We start from the raw sequence: 17,159 nt of genomic DNA, 5'->3' as shown, positions 1-17,159 counted from the left end.
GCTTAGGAGACCTTTTTTGGTTGACATTTGCTCAGCTTGAATTGTGCCATCTGTGCGTTACAAAAAAGGTAACTTTCTGTGTATTTTTAGATTGAAAAGGACTAGATAGGGACTCATTTCCTGGACATCAGCATCATTGAATTGTCTGCATTTTTTTCTTTCAGAATCTTCCCTGTAAGTCCTTCCCCAGTTACTGCAAATGTGTTCAGTTCAGTTGTCTGACTGTTCTTAGTGCAGGTACATGAGTCACATAGCTAAAGAATCCATTTGGATTTCATACCCATAACAATTTTCAAGCATAGACCTGTGATCTCTTAAGTTATCCATTGGGATAATACCCAGCTGGGAAGGCAGTGCCCCTCTCAGCTCTCTCTGGGCATGGCAGGTAGTGGTGCAAGACAAACTTCTGATACAGGGATTTGTCCCTGTTCCTAGAGAGGAGCTGTCTGGTTCCATGTCCATGTGAATCCCCTTGTGTTCCTTAAAGCTTCCAGTTTCACACTACATTGCAAGTTCTCATAATCTTGGAAAGAAAAGTGTAATCTCTGTTTTCAGATGCATGGAAAAATATGGGACTTGCCTGGGAGCTGAGGAAATGGAATTCAGTTATCTCCTTGTTAAGATGGTGGGGAATATAGATTTACTAATGCCTTTGATCTGAAGGATTAAAAATTAACAATTCTAACCAGTGATGTTTATCTGAAGCATCTGACTTAAATAAAAATGTCATTTTTAAGCCAGGTCCTAATTCTTTTCCTTGATCTAATAATTTGATTATATTGAATTTTGAAATATAATATAAAAGCAATCTTCAAAGTTACAAGTAGATTGTGTTAGGCCAAGTGGCATTAAACTTGTCATGTTTATACAACACATTGTGTTACCCCTCCAGTGTGCATGGAAGGATAACAGGGAGCTAATTTTCCATTGTGAGTTAAGAGCAATAAATTGTTCCTGACATAGCCTAGTAGTTTTGAATTTCCTGACTTTGGGGACTGAGGCAGCTCTTTGATGCTAATGAAATATTACAGTAATGGGGAAGTTTGTATTAACTCTTATTTATGAAAGGGTCACTAGGACAAAATTGAAAAAAAAAAAAAGATGAACTTATGGGTATGTGTGAGTCCTGTATCTTCCTGTGCTCTCCTAGGACAGGTATATTGCTGCTATTTACTCCAGGAGCTCATGCTTTCTCTTCCAAATGTAAATTGCATTTTAAAGCATTAGGCTGCTGCTTCTTAAATCTTAAAACCTCCTGTCTGGCAAAGGGTTAATCAGCTGTTGTGCTGGGAAGTGAATTTGAAGGAGTTATCATTAAATTCTTATAAAGAATTGATTTCCTTGGAGAATGATTCCATCAAACATTTATATAACCCAGCAAAGGGATGGCAGGACTGATACATCTCTAAATACACTCCACTGGACTTCAAAAAATGTTAAAGTGGGGGAGTGGGCTGAAAAATGTTTTCTGTCATGGGCTTCAATAACGTAAAGCTGCAAAACTTTGCTCTCTTAATGTAGTCCTGCTGCTCAGCAAGGGGAGGGGGCTGTAAAATATTAAATCCCATTTGACTTTCCCAGTCCCAACAGCTCAGCTTTCCTTGTGGACACAGATGGGTGCTGGAGGAGGGTGAGCACAGGGAGGACAAGCTGGTCACCCTGGGTGGGGATGCAACCCTCTGGCCCACAGTGGGAGGGGGAAAGGGGTGACTGCTCCACTTAAATCCAAGCTGATCCTAATCCTGCTTGGACTGGTGGCCCAACTGGGACTTGCTCTCCCCAAATTACTGCAGAGGATGGCACTGATGAGCAGGAACTGCGAGTGGCTGTTGATCCAAGGCTGCCTCCACACATGCAAATTCTCAATCAAGCATCTTTTGTTTGGTTTTTGGCGAGATTTTGTTCTTTCTGATTGAATTAAATGTCCTTGGATTCTCTGCCTCCAGCCTAACCAGCAACTGCAGCTCTTTTTACAAGACTCCACACCTGCCACAGCTTGTTGGCACAGGAGCCAGGCATCCTGCAGCACTTGGAGACAGAAATTCTGGGAAAGCAGGGAATGGTCCAGTAGTTGCTCTCCCTTCTGTCTCCTCCCTCCATTCCTCCTCTTTCCCCTCCTTTTTCTTTTTCTTTTTTTCCCTTCACACACAATGACAATGATGAGACCCAAATGATGGGTGAGGAGGAGATTTCATGTGAATTTTGCTTACAGAGCAGCACAGCAATCAAGCAGATGGTCTCTTTCTTCTTGGATATTCTCCTAGCATATGTAATCTTGCTTGTAATTGCAAGAAGGTGGGCTCCTTCTCCCTCCTCACTTTAGTAGATGTCTGAAAAATTCAGGCTGTTTCTGATCAGCTAATGAAAAACTCCTTTCTCCCTTCTGAAACATTAAGACTTGGCTACTCAGCCATGGTGGAGATGAAGCTGCTTGATTGTCTTCCAGTGACATCATCAGTCAGTAAGAGCCAGGAAATTCTTGACCACGGCCACTTTCTGCTTGAAAAAAAAAAACCAACACAAAACCCAACACAAAACAACTTTCAAGTTTTTGCTCTTGTGTTTCACCCCAGCAATGAAGTCATCCCAGCCGATCGCTGCTTTTTGGATGACTCTGTTCTTAGTGCCTGGGATGTACAGGTCATGTTCTTGCTTCCTGAAGTTCACTGAATCCAGCAGTTTTCTGTTTGGGTGGAATTCTTAAGCTGCAGGTTAAACTTGGCAGGTGCTCCAGGTTCTGTGCCTTGTTTCTTCAGGTAGTGCTTGATGTCTGTGTTTCCCTCTGTGAATCATTGTATATAAGGATTTTGGAGTCTGTTCAGTGCTCCTAAGCACTGAACAGGTTAGAATTTAAATAAATGCTCTGCCATACTGCTGAACATACACACTTCTGGGGTACTTTGTTTTAACAGCATGAAATGAAGCCTCTCGTGCTCCATGAGACCTCTCCAAAGTGTTACAATAATTGCAGCTGTACTTGTCTTGGCAGCTGGTTGTAACCTGGTGTTGACATTTGTATGGGATTATAGGTTGAGAGTTCTGTTTAGGGCCAGCTCTGAGGACCAGTAGTCCAGATGATGCCTTTGCAAGCAGTGAGAGATGTGAGACCCCACTGGTACTGAGAAGCTGATAAAATATCCATAACTCATTATCCATTTATGTAACTTCTGGCTTTGGAAACATTGAAAATTTCCATTCCAGAATTCCTTCACTCATTCATATAGAATTGTGTGTGTTTTTCCAGCAGTGTTGTGACCTGGGATACCACGCTAGCCTCAACAGAGCTCTCAGGACATTCTTGTCTGCTGAGCTCAACCTGGAGCAGTCGAAGCACGAGGGGCTGGACGCCATCGAGAACGCCGTGGAGAACCTGGACGCCAACAGCGACAAGCAGCGCCTGATGGAGATGTACAACAATGTCTTCTGCCCTCCCATGAAGTTCGAGTTTCAGCCCCATATGGGCGACATGGTCAGTTTATGTTCCTCCTCCAGCTCTGTAAACACTTGCAGCCCTGCCTGTTTGCTTCGCATGTCTTTGACCCACTAAAAGGCCACCTGTTTGGCTCTGGGTTTGGGAGGTAGAGGGGGAGCGTCAGGAAGGGGAGCTGAGGCAAAGATTAAGCAGAGACTCATGGCACAGATGGCTGAATTTGACTCTTTTTGATTATCAAACTTACTGAAGGTGAAAATGCTTAATTAGATACAATACTAAGTGTAAATAAGAAGCACAATTTTAACCTCCCATTCAACCCACACCAATCCCTGCAACCACTGACAGACTCTGCAGGTAGAGATTTGAAGGGGTAACAAGATAAGAAACTAAAATGCTGGGTCTTGAGGCATTTGAGTGTGGAATCTTAGAGCTCAGACAGTTTATAGTGGTGCTTTATGCATCTTCATCGTGAGACAAGGTAGTTGGAGGGCTTTCCTTTTTGGCAGTGAGCATCTGTGTCTTCATAGGTTTATCAAGATGTGGTTGCTCATCTGGGAACTGTTTAGAGTCACACAAGCTGAAACCAGTTCACAAATCTAAACGGGAACACATGTACAATGTAGTAATTTAGGTCAACAGGTTGCATTTCTAGATGATTCCAAGCCCTAGGATTCTGTGATTCTGTGATTCTATGACCTTCCTGAACACTGAGGAAGAACTATAAGGGGGGTTTCTTGCAGCCAGGCTCTTCTTCCCATCGTTGCTTAAGGCTTTTGTCTCTTCCCTCTTAAGTGAAACCCTCAGACTGCAAATTACTTTTCTCATTTTTTCTGTGCTTTGAGAGTATCCTGTAAGATCGTGGGAAGAAAAAGAATTACCTGCAGCCTGTCATTCAGTTAACAGCTCACGTTCTCTGCATCGTTTATCTTAGCTCTTCTCAACACTGCAGGAGTGTTTATAAATGCAGGCTGATAGTTTGCAATGGTCTGGCATGTGGCAGATGGAATAGATGATGGTGGACGTGCATCTGTGTGATAAAATCCAATTGCAATTTCTGTCTTTAAACATTGCCTTGTGCAGTGAGGTCAGTGTTTTCTTTTTTAGAAAACAAACAAACAAAGCAACAAAACAAAGCTGAAATGAGAAGCTGCCTCATGTTGTGGAATGACTAACCATACAGGGAGGCTCTGGCATAGTGGACAGATCTCTAACCTGTTCTGTTTTTATTTCTACTCCACTGAATTCATTAACTAGTGAATTGTTTCTGCTGCTGTATTGTCCAGGTAATTCAGCTGAGCAAGGTCAGCCACTCATACCCTGCCCCAGGATGCCTGGCTAATGCATTGAACCAAATTCCTCTTGATGTGCAGCATGATTTAGCCAGTATCTGTGATTAAAGCACCTTTGGACTTCCAGGATACACAAGGAGCTTACATTACTGAAAGTAGCTCATTTTTTCTTGCTCTTTTATGTTAGTGTTCTCTCTTTATTGGTCACTTTTCAGGAAGGGAACTGCACTTTACTAGAACATGGACCTTTTCCACTGGTTGAAATCCAGGGCTACAAATAATATAATAATTGAATGACACAATTGCAGTGGTTTTGATTGTGATTTTTTTTTTCCCTGGCCCTCTAAAAGCTCTGCTGTTTCTCTTTCAGGAGTCACAGCTATGTGCCCAGCAGCCAGTCCAGAGTGAGTTAGTGCAGAGGTGCCAGCAACTGCAGTCCAGATTATCTACACTGAAAATTGAAAATGAAGAGGTGAGCTAATCAACCAAAAATCAACAACCCTCTTACCACTTCCAGCAGGAAGAATGTAGTTGCTGTGATCCTTTTTTTGTGAAGACTTGTGGTAAAATTCAAGAATAAAGCAGCTGAGGCCAAGCAGTAGATTGGTGTGTGATCCTGCATGAAAGCTGGGGACAAGGAGAGGATCCTTTAAAATACCTGCACATATCTGCCTTCCCAGCCTTGGGTTGACAGGGCTGGCTATGCTGCAGAAGTTGTACTGGGATAGCTAAGAGAAAAAGAGGGATTTAATGTTTTGAAGTGAAGACAGTGAATTTACATGATCTAAGGTAAGAGCTAATTTTTGTTTAATTGGTCACCTAAGATGAGAAGACTGGGTCAATGGCATTTGTTGGGGAACAGGTCAAAGTACGTGATCTGCATCTCAGTGTCCAAGAGTTTTTAATCCTCCTTGGGCAAAATTTGCAACTTCTTTATATCTAAGAAGTTGGTTCTGTCCTTCAGTAAAAATTTAAAGTGCCCTGAAGCCCTATTTTTAATATCTAACATTTGAGGCCCAGGAAGTGCAGTTTCAGAAGATGATGATACCATCTTGGTTCCAGCAGTCTTTACTTGGAGGGTAAATTTTCCTACATCTCCTCCTCATCCCAGCCTGTAAGATTCCAATTGTTTCCCTACTCCTGGCAGGTTCTATGTGCTGCCAGCCCTTTGTTTGCATGGACTGTGCTGTTAATGAGCAAAACTAATACCTTAGTGATGCACACAGGATGTGAAACCAGTGATGTCTGTTCATTAGTAAATGCTCCAGCACACCTACCACCTCTGGTTTTTACTTGCAATGTGCTGCCTTCGTTTTTTAAGTACTCGTGTTGTTGCTGGACAGGTTAAGAAGACTATGGAAGCTACACTCCAGACAATCCAGGATATAGTCACAATAGAGGACTTTGATGTCTCTGACTGCTTTCAGTACAGCAACTCCATGGAGTCTGTGAAATCCACTGTCTCGGAAACGTTCATGAGCAAACCCAGCATTGCCAAGAGACGGGCCAACCAGCAGGAGACAGAGCAGTTCTATTTCACAGTAAGCACTTCATTTTCAGTGTGAGCACATACATTGTATTTAGAATTAGACTCACGAGAGAGTACAAAATGATGTTATCATCTTGCAAAAATGCTTCTGTAATTGATTTTGGACAAGCAGAGTAAGTGTATGAGGTTTGAAAAGCAGGGGCTTTGAATTCTTCACCAATGTATTGGGAGAGCTCTGCTGATGCAGGTTTAGTTTGTGTGTAAATTGTGTTAAATTTAATTTCATCTACATCTGAAAAGGAATTGCCTGAGACAGAACTTAACAGCTTGTAAGTATCAATTTTCAAAAGTAATACAAACTAAAAAAGCATTTACCTCTTTCACATTTTTGTTATCTTAATATTTCAGCTCACATAAGCTTCTAATTGAGTCAGCCCATTTTTACAAGATGTTAAGAGCTTTTCATATTGAATTTCATAGCAGCCTGTATGTTTTTTCCTGAGTTAGGTATGTGCTAAACTGAGTTTGTTTTCATTTTAAAAATATTTCAAAATAGCAGATAAAAATCATACTTCTTATTCTGGTTACTTTGTCATTCCTTTGGGCATCCTTTGCTATACTCAAAGCCCTTTACATACCTCTTCCAAGAAAGAGGAATTATTGTTACAGGTCTGAAGTTTCTGTGCAAATGACACCACCTGGCAGGATGGTTTCAGTCAGGCTTTGACTTAATTAAAGAGCTGCCACAGAAGGTGGTAACTGGCTGTGGAGAAAGAGGGTGGAGAAACTGATTGAATTAAGAAGGGTTTGACCATCCTGCCCAGGGTTATGAAACTAGACAAAATGATTTTTAATTGAACTCTTAAGTGTTCCCTCTCTAGAGGGGGACTATATTAAGTTCAAATGAGAGGCTGAGCCCAGGATGTTATTTGGATGTGATGTTTTTCTGTTCCATCTTGTTAGTGCTGCAGAGCACTGAGGTCCCAGCAGGGCTGCAGAGCTGTCTCAGTGAGCAGAGGTGCAACCTGTCATGTCCTGCACAACATGGGAAAAATAACTATCAACAGAGCAAAGCTGTTGGTGGGGGCCCCTGTGAACCAGCACAATCAGATGCTTGATTGATCTGCTATCGACCAGGCTTAGAAATATCCTTGATGAGGATTTTTCAAGCTTTGAATCTACAAGGAGATGTTTTTTAATGTATGAGGAAATGCTCAGATGAGTATGAATGAGGCTGAGGGCAGAGCAGGGCAGCACTATGGGCTTTCTTTGTGTGTGTGGAAAAACAAAGCCTAGTGCAGAACAGAGATTAAAATCCCCTCGTGCCCTCTCATGTGCTAAAAGCTGAGGGGTATGAACTGGAAGCAAAACACCAATTTGAAAGAATATTCCACAGGTACTGCTTTGCTAGGCAGAGCTCTTAGGTAAAGAGAGTGATGCCACCACCATGGGAATGTGGTGGAAGGAGCAGGGAGTGGTGTCCCCATGCTGATAGAAGCTGCTTTTCCACTAGAGGCTTATCATGGCACACGGGTGCCCAGACAGCTCTGCTACCCGGGTTTGAAGGGAGGTTTGTATTCAGAGTAGAAGCTTAAAGCTTCCCCATGTCAATGAAGAGCATAGGAAGGGTGATTGACTTAGCACTGAGCTAACACAGGGAGCTGAAGCAAGGAAGCAGCAGTGACTTGGGGGAGCTGAAATCTGGAGATGTGTCCTGGGTGCCTGGTGGGCGGGTGGTGCTGCTGCTGCCCTGGCGATTCTCCTGCTTCTTGGGCCAACAAGATAGCAGCTAGTGTGAGGATGCCTGCAGAGCTGGGATTGTACTGCTCAGTGGAGTAGAGCTGGCTCTGTGCCCTGCCTGAGGCATGAAAAGGGGAATGGATGATTTGATTCCTTTTCCCTCTAAAGCAGGATAACTTAGTTCTTAGTCGAAGTGTTATTTTTTTTTCCTTTAGAAAGATGAAGCCCAGTGCAATGCTTGTTCTGTGAGATGCTTGAAAACTGAATGCAAATGTATTGTTACCAAACCCTTAAGATGTGGGAGAGTATTACAGAAAGTCCCCCTGCTCGTCAGTCAGACAGAAACACCCCGCTGGCTGTGTCAATGTGCTGCTGTTCCCACATTCCATCAGGAGAAGGGTGCAGAGGAGCCAGGATCCGACTCTCCAGCCCTTCAATGGAGTGTCTTGTTTGAAGTCATTCTTGAGAAGCAGAGGGAGGGAGGAAAACTGCTGAGCTTTCCAGATTGGAGACACTTAAGGATGCAGGGTAGTGACAGGAGCTGTTTTTCTTTAGAGCCTCAAAAGCAAAAGATCTCCTTCCCCACAAGGCAGGAGGGTATGGTCAGGTTTGCATTTCACTGCCTTGTGTTTTTCACCAGGTCACTGGTTCTCACTGGAATAATATGGCAATGAGTTTGGCCTTGGAGAGGATGTCAAAGTGGTTTTGAGAAGGTGCACAAGGTGCACAAGGCTCACTGTCTCTGGCTAGCAACAGATCCTCACCTCTTAATTTTTATATTGTGGAAATAATGTGACTTGAGGCAGTTTCTACTGCTTTGTGTCTGATTGTGCTCAGTCTGACTCTAGCTGTTCCCTGCCAGAAACCAAATCCTAAGGAGCACTCCTGTAGTTTGATTTTTTTTTTTTTTCTTGACTGCCTTTATTAAGCCAGAAATCAAACACTAGCACATCTTTGTAATTCATCAAAGAAAGCCTGAAGCCTTATTTTGAAATTCTATCTTTTTTCATGAGCACACTGGTGACAGGCAGGGTACAGAATGTTAGGCATGAGGAAATAGAAAGAACACATGGAATAGGAATCCCTGGATAGGAACCATATCTTCTTCTCCTGTAGAACAATCCCTGGTACCTCTGGAGGCAGGAAATGTTCTGGTGTCCCTGCTGCAAGTGCCCCAAAGCAGGAGCACCTGCGAGTGCCCAGCTGCAGCCTCCTGGGCTGAGGTTTCCTATCTGCTTCAAAGGGGAGCTTAATTCTCTGCCAAATCTAGTTGATTTGCTGATCTTTAAGCTTCTCTTTGAGTTATTTGGAGCTGAGCCTTCTAGCACTTCTCTCTCTCCTCAGCACCTCTCAGAACCAGATTTATCCTCAACCCCCCACTTCAAATTCTTTGGTTATTTTTGCAGCTTAAACTCTTCATGTTTTCTTCTGTCAAACTTTGATGCAAAAATGTAACTGAGTTAGCAAAGTACATAATTGGGGCTTGGCAAATATTCTACAGGGTAATGAAAAAAATAATGGTTAATTTTCTTTTTGCCCGTGATCACGATTCCTGTTTTCTTTTAAAACAACAACAAAAAGAAGCTGAAGTATTAGTACAGGAAGCAGGAAGTGCTGAGATTCTCCAAAGGGACTTAATTCTTGTGAAATTTTTCTTCCAGTTTTGTCAATCAAAGGGCCAAAACCACAGACTTTTGGCAGTTAATTAAAGCCTCAGCCCAGCCATTTTTGCCCTGTCAGTTCACACAATTGCTGGGGAGCCCATCAGGGAAACTTTGGTGGTTCCTGGATGGTTTCTCCCCAACTTTAGTTGTGTTGTATATATTTTATATATATATTATTGTATGTATATATTGCTCAGAGTCCAGACATTCTCTTAACTAAAATACCACTTTTTTTACCTTAAGGATTTACAGCCTAATTTGGCAACACTAGAACAGAACTGGAATAAAGTGGATAGGACTGAGGAAAGCTGGAGACAAGAACTGGACCATTTCATTATTAGTTGAGAATCCTTTCTTTGTGTTCATTTTCCCAGCTGAATTTTTAAAATATCTCATGATTCTAATGAATGGCCTGTGGCATTTGAAGAGTTGTGAGTTATTTATGTGTTTTTGAGTGTAAACGTGTCCTAATTATCATGTGGCTGGATACTGTACAGCAGAGTATTTTATGCACTGCAGCAAGGTGAAGATAAATAATGCTGCTCTCAACTGCAAAATAAGAGATGAAAGAGCTGTAAGAAACCAGCATTTGCAGAGCTGTGAAAAATCAGGAAGGAGTGGGAAAAACGACTGGGTGATTGTACAATATTGCAACAAGAGAACAAACCCAAACTTAAATAATAACTTTATTTGTTTTGTCCTCTGCCCCCCCTGCAACCCTTTGTATCATCCAGCGTGGAGGCAGACACACTATTTGATAAGTAAAGTGGGGTGAGAGAGGTTAAGTGAGAGAATAAGCACAGTAGCAGCCTTTTAGTTGGTTAAAACAGATTGTTCATTCAGCTGCCTGTGACGCGCGTTTCCATCTCGCCCTGTCTGGGGAGAAGCTGCAGGGCAGCTTCAGATGTCTTAAGAGATGCCAAACATTCAGCTGATTCCACAGTAGAACAATAGGAATTGCACTGCAGATACGTATGGACCAAGCTGCAGATTTGCCTTGATACAGAAACCAGGAGGACTTTTGTTCATCAAAGCACCGAATGTGCGTTTAGTGCCGTCAGTTCATTTAGCAAAATAAATGTTGATGTAATTCTGTACTTCACCTTATGTTCAGAATCCAGTAACCTGAAGATGCAATCGAAGAAATTATTTGTCCACTCATGATCTTGTTTGGGTTTTTTTTCCCACCTTCACAGAAAATGAAGGAGTATCTGGAAGGCAGGAACCTGATAACAAAGCTCCAAGCCAAACACGACCTTCTGCAGAAGACCTTGGGAGAAAGTGAGTCTGGGCCCTGCTGGTCTCTGTTCTTAGGCTCTTGCACTGGTGGGATTAGTCAGCTGAGTGTAGCAGTCTTGGATTAGTGATGCAGCATGGACATACTCATGTTTTATGAATTTATTTTCTGATCTGCATGATGGAGAAGCCAAGTGACCTACATGGCTGCTTGATTAATGGTGAAGGGAAAATGCTTAATGAGTCACTAATGTGCATCACTTCTGCCCACTCCTTCATCCTGTCCTCTCCCCTGCACACACATTCTTCTTCTCACTGAAATAATCTGTGTGGGGTGAAACTCTGTGGGTTCAATCCAGACCAAACTAATGTATGTGAGCATGGGCTTTTATGAGGAGAATAGCAAACACATTTCAGAGCATGTCAAATATGTTCCCTATCTAGAGGGCATTAGGGAAGGGGCAGCAGCCAGAACTGAATATGCATTTGCTGTTAGTGTCAGAACAAAGGAAGGTTTTCTTCCCTTCATGGTATGGGCAAATCCTGTTGGCCAAACACGCTTAAACTATGCATCTAAGTTTCCATAGAAACCTCTTTGCCTTGTATTTGCAGAGGAGAAGGTTGTAACAGTCTAAATGTCAGGTCAGAAAATGGCTCAGCTCGGTGCTGGGTTTCTGTGCTGGATCAGGGCTTGTGTTTGGATACGTAACTTAACTGGACTCCCCACAGTTTATGGTGTGCAAATCTTCTGAATGAAAACTTAAACAGCATGTGGTCTCTGAAGTGCTTCACTTTCAGTTTAGAAATGCACTATAAAAATAAAATACTTACTGCTTCAGTAATTAAGGCTTCCATGTTTATCAGACCCAAACTGCTAGAAGGTAGAAAAGGATGTTGCCATTGTTTAGAGCTTTATTGTTTAAACTTGGTCATCTCTTCAGCTGTCCTGCAGAATGGGTGGATGAAGGCAAAGATCTGTGTCCTAAGGGTATTTTTCTAGTGTCTCTAAATATCTCCAAGTGACACCCATGCTGCCCCTGTGACTAATCAGATTCCTAGATCATAGCTGACCCCTGCATTCTGAGACCTATTTCCTCTTAACCTGCCTGCCCCTTGAGCCCATCTTGAGCTGTGATGGGGGGAAAAGAAGAGGAAATTAAATGTGATTTCTGTATTGCTATGTAGATTTAAAGGCTGCTTCTGTTTTCTTGTGGTTGCTTTGCAAACCAGAGCTTTCTTAGTCACTCTGTGAAGGCACTCAGTGTGTGTCAGGGTGAGCTCCAGCAGCTTCTGGAAAAAAAAATCACTTCTGTCATCTGTGAGATCAAAAGGAGCTGAGAAAGGGAGGTACATTCTGTCTTCAAACCCACATTAGCAGGTTAATGGTACAAACTGGGGACTGTGCCTAGACTTATCCATAAAATGTCACTTAATTGGGAAATGGGCAAATAAAATTCCTTTCACAAGTCCCTGGAGCATGGTTAGAAGCTTGACTGAAAAATGTGCATAGAGCTGCATGTCCTCAGTCCCTGGAAAATTCATGGGTTTGTTACAAATTTTATTCTTCTTTGCCCATCCTCAGGTGACGTTTATTAGTCCTCTTGCAAATTACTTTAATCTAAAGATGACAAGTTCCAATAATAAAATAGCAGCAAATCTTCCTATCTACAAGTAATTATGGCCCTGCCTACTGTACACGTTTGTCACCCTAACGTAGGAGCCCCTTGATGTTGCCACAGCCCTGTAATTTATATATATGAATATTCTATGATGGGAGTGGGACAGATGGCTGGAAATTCTGCTTCAGAATAACATTTTCATGTAAATTATGCACTGTTTTGGCTTTATGTGGGGAGAGGATATCGAGATGTGCTCAGCTAATTGTCAGCCATCAGCAATTAGACCTTTCCCTCCTTCATTCTTCCCTCTCCCCAGGAGCAGGAAGACAAACTGTAGGGAAGGTGGAATTTTCAGCTGTTGTAGCTCAGGCCTGTTTCACTGATGATGATCTATGCCAGCAAAAGATCTGGCCTGCACAATTCCCAAAGGCACACAGTAGTTTTCTGTCTCTCTCACTCCTTGTTGTGCTGTTTTGCCTGGGTGAGCAGGAGTCCTTGGCTTGGCTGCTTCCTTGCAAAACTCATCGCAGCGTTAGGGGAACGTTGTGGTAAATATGTTTGTGGAAAGTACCATGAAACGTCTGTCTCCCAAAATAGCTTAATGCCAGCACGTTCAGTCTGTGGGCTAACAAATCTGTGAATGTTTTCAGTCTTAGTCAGTGGCTTTATAAAGTATAATCTCTCGCCCCACCAATCCCCCCGGGAAGGGGGAGGGAGGGAGAGGTTGACAAGCCCAGTTTTTTGGCAGCAGAAGTCAACAATTAGAATGCACAGGGAAATAATTTTCAAAAAACAATACTTGCCAGAGAAAGAGTCCTCGGGCAGCCTGAGCTGGTTGCTGTGTTTCCTGGCTGGCCATGGAGGAGCTGAGCTGGCAGGGATGGGCAGGGATGGTCCCCCCAGCCTGTTCCCAGGGGATCCAGCCCCTGTCTGGCTACTCTGAGCTGCTCCTTCCCTCTCTGATGGGTTTGCTCTTCCAAAACTGGCTTTACAAAGCAGTTGTCAGTATTTTCTTGTTCCTTTCTTGTAATGTTGTATTTCTTTGTCTTCTTAACAGGCCAGAGGACTGACTGCTCCCTTGCCAGGTAGGTGTGGCTCAGGGAATCATTTATTTAAGGAAAATCAGATGCAAATTGGTTGCTGTCATTCCAGATCAGATATCAGCCCAGGAGATGTATCTGTTAGAAAAAGATACTAGTTTAGCTATTATATAACCAAATTACTGCTAGTTAATATGGCTTTAAACACCACCATCATTACCTGCATCAGTGCAGGGTGGTGGTGCAGCTTCTACATATGCTCAGTAACCTCTGGTCAGCTGAGTAATTAATATTTCTTTTGATGCAGCATCTGCTAAAGCACCTCTCCTTGCTGCTGCCACAGCTGTGGCTGTAGCCCTGCTGGCAGGGCTGCCTGGTGCAACAGGCTGGCAGACTGATCAAAATAACCAAGGGGAGGGAGGGAAGGAAAAAAAATTAGGAGAACCTGCACTTTTTGTTGCCCCGATGCACTTGATCCAGATCAGGAAGGGATGGGCAGGTGTGAGAAACTGTCATTTGGCACACTCACCCAGAAGAGTCTTCTTCAAACTAAGATTTTAATGGACACATTTGTGTATCTGCAAGGGAAAAGAGCCCATGGTTCTGCAGTGTTTGGCCCATGGTTGGTGTAGGGGCTGAGTAACATAAACCAGAAAACTCTTTATCCCATTGACACTCCCTGCTCTGCCCTGGAAGGGGATTGCAGCAGGATTGAGACCATGGAGAATAAACTTCTCATTTATAATTAGGACCAATCACAGAACCATAACTAAGCTTCTCCTGAGGGGCTTTTATAAAACATGACAAATCTCCATCTCCAAGTGGATGGATTCAGGGGGCTCTGCTGGGCAGGAGGAGCTGGAGCAGGGGCTGTGCATCATCCTGCCTGGGTAACAAAAGGAAGGTGATTACTGCTGATCTGGAGGCTTTACTACTTTTCACACTCCTTGCAGCAAAGCAAAGCTGACAGGTCCTAATTAGAGCCTGACATCTGTAATAATAAAATATTATTCATCATGAAACAATTTTAAATATCAAAGAATTGCTACTGCTAGTAGTTTAAAATAGACCTTATTGTCTGTGACAGCCCCTGGAATCTGAATTATTTTTTTTTTCATTCAGTTTTTGATTTTTGTAAAAGGAATTTCCCCTGAATTAACACATTGTACAGTCTTTTTAAAACTCCCAGTTCTAATCACCTTATTTATAATTCAGGAGCCATCTGCCCTAGCAAGGAATTGGCTCAAATGATACATTAGGGCCTCTCTACTATTATCTCTCATGCTTCATTTTTACAAGAAACTATAGGAATTTTAAACCCAGTAATAAATTTGGAGGGAAAAGTCTTGGCAAAGGAAGGTGCTTTTTCCTATTTCTCTACCATTAATGTCTACCAAGATCAATACATGACACCATCATGGTTTATACTGAAAAGGCTTGGCCTGGCTAGTGTGTGCTGGGGTTTAAGGGGGTTTGTTTTATTGATTTGCTTGAATTCTTATCAGCAACTCTAATAAAAGATTCCAGACTGGCAGCTGTTAACAGCACTGGAGGAACCAGCTCCTTCCCACCTGCCTTTCCCTGCTGTTGAGTGGCTCTTTCAGGGAAGTGTTATGTGCAATTTATAATAAACTTCATCTTGAACGAGGAGCCCTATGGAACAGATTTCCATATGGTTGAAATTAAAATGTCAAGGGTAATCTTTTGTCAAAGCACTGGACTCCCTTGTGTCTATTTCAGGTTTTTTAGTGATTTAAAGTCACTTTAAATCTTTCTGAAGTTCCGTAAATTGAACGAGACTAAGTCATTATGATTGACTTGTGTATCTGGCTCCTTCCCCCCCTCCAAAATACGGATGGTTTGGAATAACAAATGAAGGGGAATGATGGTATTAGAGGATTATCTTGACTTGTCTCTCTCTTTTTCCCTCCTGCACCAATGGGTGGTTCTGATCTCCTCAGTGGCAGGCGCAGCTCCACTGTACGGAAGCAGGTAATTAACATTTCCTCAAGTAACAGACCAGGGATATGTGTGTGTTTGTGCAGAGAAGGATAGAAGGAGAATGGGGAAGTGTTTTTATCCTCCCTCCCTCTCTTTCATGAACCTTTTCAGTCTTGTTCAAGCAGAACTGCTCGTTCAGTACCTGAAATCAATACAACGTGGATTCACAGCCTTCACTCCTTTGCTTTGATGAGAATTTAAAATGGTTTTACTCTGTGTTTTGACAGACCTTGAACCAAAAAAAGCAAACAGCCTTGAGCTGTCTGGACAATCACAGTTTAAGGGTTTTGTGCTCTTGTTCCTTTGTCCCCTTTCCCTGTGTTTTCAGTGGTATCTCACTGCAGAGCCATTAAACCAGTAACCACTCACTTGTTGTGCCCTCTTGTAATAAAGACTTAGCACAGCAATCCTCTGGTTTCCTGCCTGTGGTGGATAATCTATTACTTTCCAGTACCTGATGAGCTAAAATATGTTTCATTTTTCCCTCCACTTCTCCCCTCACTCTGCATCCTGACTGCTCTTCTTGTTTGCATTTCTCTTTACACAGGATTCCTCCCAAGCCATTCCCCTGGTTGTGGAGAGCTGCATACGGTTCATCAGCAGACATGGTGAGTTTGTGGACAGAAGGTGTCATGTGGTGTTGCTATAAAATGAGCAGTGATATAGAAGCCTCCTGAAAATGTTCAGAGTAGCTCAGGACAAGGTGCTTGTGCAGAGACTGCAATACAAAGAAATCATCACTGACTTCTTGGCTCTGTGTGTGGTCACTTTTCAAAATGGTTATTGCAAATAACTGACCTTGCAGACGTTGTTCTTCCAACAATATCCCTTTGTTTCTTGTAAAAAAAGGTTCCCATCTCATTCCTTCTCTCCACTCACCTTACTCTGAGCCCTGCAATGTTCACCAACAATAACCATGCTCTCCCTAGAGGAGGAGTACTCCAAGGATTTGAATGTAAGAGGTCAAGCAGTGGATTAATTGCTTGCTTACTGCTGCAGTGAGATGATTTATACCTGTCTCAAAGGTTAACTTCACAGCCTGGAATGCTCTCAATGGTTGTATATGTTTATTGGAATTTGTTTTCTATTTTCATCAGTATCATTTGTTAGTAGCATGTGAAACAGCTGTTAATTAACATCTTTAGAAAGAGGTTGAATTTTTCTTCATTAACCAAGACACAGAGCCACATAGTAGGTCCTGTTTCATTCTCCTTGTTTAACTACCACTTTAGAAACTATAATCTGGAGTCCCATTCTCATCATCACTTGGAAGAACCAAGTGCTATAATCCTTCATGAAGGCCATACTTGCACATTTGCTGGAAAAAATCACTGAAACCACATTGCAAAGTGAATCAAATTGAGGCCATCAGGAGATTTTATTTTTCAGACTCATTCCTGGGTTTGCTTAGATCCCCAACAGAAAGATTTTCCAACAGAGCCAACTGATTTTTGCTCTGGAGGTCAGATCATGGCCTTGCAGGTACAGTTTGTAATTAGAAAGAATGTGATTTTGTTCAAGTCCACTTTAGGCAGAAGGAATTATCAAACTGCCTGCCTGATGCACTGGCACTGCAGGAAGGAGCCTGGTTGGAGGTAGCCTGACATTTCAGAGTGTTTTGCTGTGTAGGTGTGGGGTGAATGTCATT

The 17,159-nt window shown here is 42.6% G+C and overlaps 1 protein-coding gene across 1 annotated transcript in view; it reads left to right on the top strand.

The window, feature by feature from the left end:
* SRGAP2 (SLIT-ROBO Rho GTPase activating protein 2) overlaps positions 1-17,159 on the top strand; it is a 94,111-nt gene that overhangs the window by 58,553 nt on the left and 18,399 nt on the right. The window contains exons 9-15 of the mRNA XM_009997521.1: positions 3,245-3,469; positions 5,093-5,194; positions 6,066-6,263; positions 10,812-10,896; positions 13,528-13,555; positions 15,478-15,502; positions 16,059-16,119. Of these exons, the coding sequence (XP_009995823.1) occupies positions 3,245-3,469; positions 5,093-5,194; positions 6,066-6,263; positions 10,812-10,896; positions 13,528-13,555; positions 15,478-15,502; positions 16,059-16,119 (724 nt within the window). The remainder of the gene's footprint in view (positions 1-3,244; positions 3,470-5,092; positions 5,195-6,065; positions 6,264-10,811; positions 10,897-13,527; positions 13,556-15,477; positions 15,503-16,058; positions 16,120-17,159) is intronic.

This window comes from Chaetura pelagica, unplaced genomic scaffold (assembly GCF_000747805.2).
Source record: "Chaetura pelagica isolate M959 unplaced genomic scaffold, ChaPel_1.0 scaffold215, whole genome shotgun sequence".
Taxonomy (NCBI): Eukaryota; Metazoa; Chordata; class Aves; order Apodiformes; family Apodidae; genus Chaetura; species Chaetura pelagica.
This window is presented reverse-complemented; position numbering and strand designations above follow the sequence as displayed.